At 36.2% G+C, this 3,942-nt stretch overlaps 1 protein-coding gene across 1 annotated transcript in view; it reads right to left on the reverse strand.

The window, feature by feature from the left end:
• Positions 1-247: 247 nt before the first annotated feature.
• ZBTB8A (zinc finger and BTB domain containing 8A) overlaps positions 248-3,942 on the reverse strand; it is an 8,574-nt gene continuing 4,879 nt past the window's right edge. Inside the window, exons 2-3 of the mRNA XM_007950437.2 lie at positions 3,100-3,269; positions 248-574 (exon numbers count right to left, since the gene is read on the reverse strand). Coding sequence (XP_007948628.1) covers positions 248-574; positions 3,100-3,269 — 497 coding nt within the window. The remainder of the gene's footprint in view (positions 575-3,099; positions 3,270-3,942) is intronic.

A 3,942-nucleotide genomic window follows, 5' to 3' on the forward strand; every position in this document is an offset into this window, starting at 1 on the left:
TTAATTATTGTTCCTCCATCATGCCAACTCCAGCTAGGTCTTGCTTTCCAGTGCAGCAACATATTTTAGGGCAACAGAGTTCAGAATGGACACAATGGCCTGTTCAGAAAAGCATGCAAGTTATGTCAGATCATTTATTTTAAGTCAGTATAATACACTTGTTAACCGACTCTGAGCGTGGAAAGAGAGAGACACAGGAAGTCAATGTAAATCGCAGACATGCCAGCTCTGTTGGCTCAGATCACAGCTACCTAATGTTGGGCTTTATTTCTTTTTCTTCTTCGTCACTGTCATCGACCTGCTGTATGATCAGATCAGCAGACCCATCCTCTACAATCTCCACATAGGATCTATTCTCATCTTCACTCAAGTGCCATCTGGAATCTTTCTCTCCTTCTGATGGAGACATAAGCTGCTGGTCTTCCAAATCGATGGGGAGGCTGTCTATGCCAACTTCAGCAAGGCACTCATTACAGAGTCTGTAGCGCCTGGTTCCTTCCTGTACCACTTGCCCTGTCAGGTCAGTCACGTGGCGTTTGCATTTTCGGCAGATTAGTTTGCATGCCTGGTGAATCTGCATAGAGATTTAAATAGGGATTAAAGAACAATTTTTCAAAAGCAGGACAGTTTGATATTTTAGGTCCCAGTTCATAAACTTAAAAATATTCAAGGAATTAAAATATTCAAGGCTAGGTGTTAAACTTAAATTAACATCTAGTTATTAGAAAAAAATCAGAAATTTTGGTGATGAGCTGGTATCACAGAAATATTCAACATCAACTTTCTCTAAATAAATAAAGACTATAGTATTTTTATTACTAATATTACCTACTTAATAATTTCACATATTCCTTAATCAAATAGTATTTCGATAGTTGGGGAAACAAGGGGATACTTTCCCAGAATAATAATAGTTGCAAACCCTCACTGTGTGCCATGTCCTGTTTCAGGACTTTTCATATATTAATTCAGGAACAAAACTCCCTCATTATTAATTTTTAATTAATTAAATTTTTGTTATTTTACCAGAAGAGAAAAAAATACTGTCCCAAATTTAAATGTGTCAGTATTTTTGGATAGAAAGGTTACTTGGCAACTTTATTAATGTAAGTGATCTTGTAAAAGGAGGTCTGGACTAGGAATTGGGAGCACAGGGAGGTCTAATCCTGGCCTTGTCATTTATTAACCATGTATCTTAGAGCAAGTAATTAAAAACATTATAAACCTGTTTTTAGGATGATATTCAAAATACTTAACACTTGTTAAGATACAGGCTGTGATCAAACAGATTAAAAGCCTGACTAATCAGAACAGACATTGGGCAGAAACAACTATGATGACTCCGTTACATATCAGCCTATTATAAGCCCTATTTGCTTCCTTACTGCAAATAGGGTGCTATTTGAGCACAGGGTTGATTGGAGGACCCAATGAGTTAATATGTATGAAATGCTTTGGTAAAAACCTGTAAATGATGAATAATTATATAACTGGGGTTAGTAATAAGGAGCTCTGGTAGCAGAGTGGATAAGGCATTTGTTTGCTAGCCAGAAGGTCAGCAGTTCAAACCCACCAGCTGTTCCATGGAAGGAAGATAGGACAATCTACTTCTGTAAAGATTTATAGCCTTGGAAACCCAATGGGGGTCGCTATGAGTTGGAATCAACTTGATGGCAGTGAGTTTGCTTTTGGTTTGAGAGTTAGTAATAAACAATTCTGCTCACTAGGGGTCACGGTAGTACATTAGAATTAATTGCACAATGTTGAATGAATAATGTTTGTGGCATATTCGTTTAGAGAAAGTCAGAACAGTATGGAAGTAGGTCACCCAACACAAACAAACAAAATAGCAAGTTCAGTATGATCTCATTTTGATAGAAAAACACATGCATACACATGCACAGAAAAACTTCTGGAAGAATATATGATAAAGTGTTAAAAACAGTAATCTCTGGCTGGTAAAAATGCATTATTTATATTTTCTTATTTTGGCCTATTTTCTTACTTTTTGCAATGTAAATATATTGCTTTTGTAATAATAAAAAGTTGTTTTTAATTGAAAAAAATTCTAGCTTCATGAAGGCAGAGATTTTGTTTTGTTTTGCTCAGTGCTGTATACCTAGCACTTAGAACAGGTCTTGTACACAGCAGTTGCTCAATACATATTTGTTGGCTAAGTAACTATAAAGCAATGCATGAAGAAATCACCTTACGTGACCCTTTAGGTTTCTCCATTGTCCTTTAAAATTAAAAAAGAGCTCTTATAAATGGGATAGAAGTACCAGTTACAGAACACAGATTTTAGAAAACAATTCTTAGAACAGCAGAATTCCAGTCACTGCTCATTAAACCATCAGGACGTTGAACAGCAAATTCCCTGAATTTTTTCTGACTGCTGATAGGCAAGTCACTCACTGGGAGAGGCTCTATGGTCCACCTTGTTCCCTTTCTTAATGAGACTAGAGAGCAACAAGAGAGATTGGAAAGGGAGTGTCGTGGAGAGAGGACAGACAGCAGCAACTAGATGAGATCCCACCAGACAGGGCTTCAAGCACCACTGGTAGCTGCTGCATATCTGCAGTGGTGATTCTGACACAGACATTAAACCAGGTATACAGCTTACATTGTCTTTGGCCCTGGAAAGACCAGTATATAAAAATGTATTAGACTTTAAGTGAGTTAAAAAAACTATTTAGCTTCAAAAGAAAATTTCCTATTTCAAGGTCTCAAAGGAGAATAATTTACATGTATAATATACACACACATCCAAATAATCACATAATATAGTACAGCTGTGCGAAAAAATTTCCCTCCTAAGTTGGATTACCCTAAACCAGATAAATGGGCACTTTTGTTTTTTGCTTTTAAAATGATTTTTTTAAAATACATTTTCTAGATCATATTTGAAGAGCACATTTCCAGCCTTTTGGTGACACAGACAAGCTGACGTTGTCAGCCAGGGAGTTAGCTTCCCATGAGGTTTTAAGCTAAACAATGAAAAGTATGATGTATTTCCTCTTACCAGCCAACCACCCTTCCAATTCAGAATAATGGAGCACATTTCTTAAGAAGTAAAATGATGAAAAATCATATACATACAGTTCGAAAATGGCTGCTTAGATGGTCTAGCCTGCTGAATCTTTTTCCACAAGCTTGACATGGATAGGGCCTTTCTCCTGTGTGACAACGAAGGTGGCGCTTTAGGTCAGCTTTCCGCTTCACCACATGGGTGCAGTATGGGCACTTGAATCGCATCCTGGGCAGCTCAACTGAGGAGACAGTTTGGTTAAATCACTGCAAAGTTCTTAACAATTCTAATAATGTAAAGAAGCCAAAAAGGAGTTGGTGAGTACAAGCTTATCAGAGGTGGCAGAGGAGAAGAAGGAAATTTTCTGAAGACTAGATGGTCAGTGTAATCATAAATACAGATGTTGTAACTTCAGTATTTTACACATTTATATAGTCTGGACAAGACTAACAGATTACCACACTTATCTTTTTATTTAATGTTGCAGATTCACTAGATTTTAAATGTAGAAGGTAGTGCTGGATTTTAAAACTGTAGATACAATCCAAAAGAAGTAATTCATTGAAGTATTTAATATTAAAGCTTTACCCAAAGCTTTTAAGTAACTTGTTTTATTTAGATGTTTTTATCCTCTTGCCTTTGCTTTAGATGTAACTTTTTTCCATGCCATTTATTTATTTAAGTTAAACTATTTTATTGTGTTTTCAGTGAAAGTTTATACAGCAAATTAGGTTCCCAGTTAATGATTTCTACGTTTGTTCAGTGACATTGGTTATATTTTTCAATGTGCAAATTATTTCATTATTTCCTTTCTAGTTCCATTTCCAGTAATCTAACTTCCCTGCCCCCTTGGCTTCTCCTCTTGGCTTCTGAGTAAATGTTGACTGTTTGGTCATATAGAGGTGATTTTTTTT

Source organism: Orycteropus afer, unplaced genomic scaffold (assembly GCF_000298275.1).
Source record: "Orycteropus afer afer isolate SDZICR_OR568_19922 unplaced genomic scaffold, OryAfe1.0 scaffold00272, whole genome shotgun sequence".
In the NCBI taxonomy this organism is placed as follows: domain Eukaryota; kingdom Metazoa; phylum Chordata; class Mammalia; order Tubulidentata; family Orycteropodidae; genus Orycteropus; species Orycteropus afer.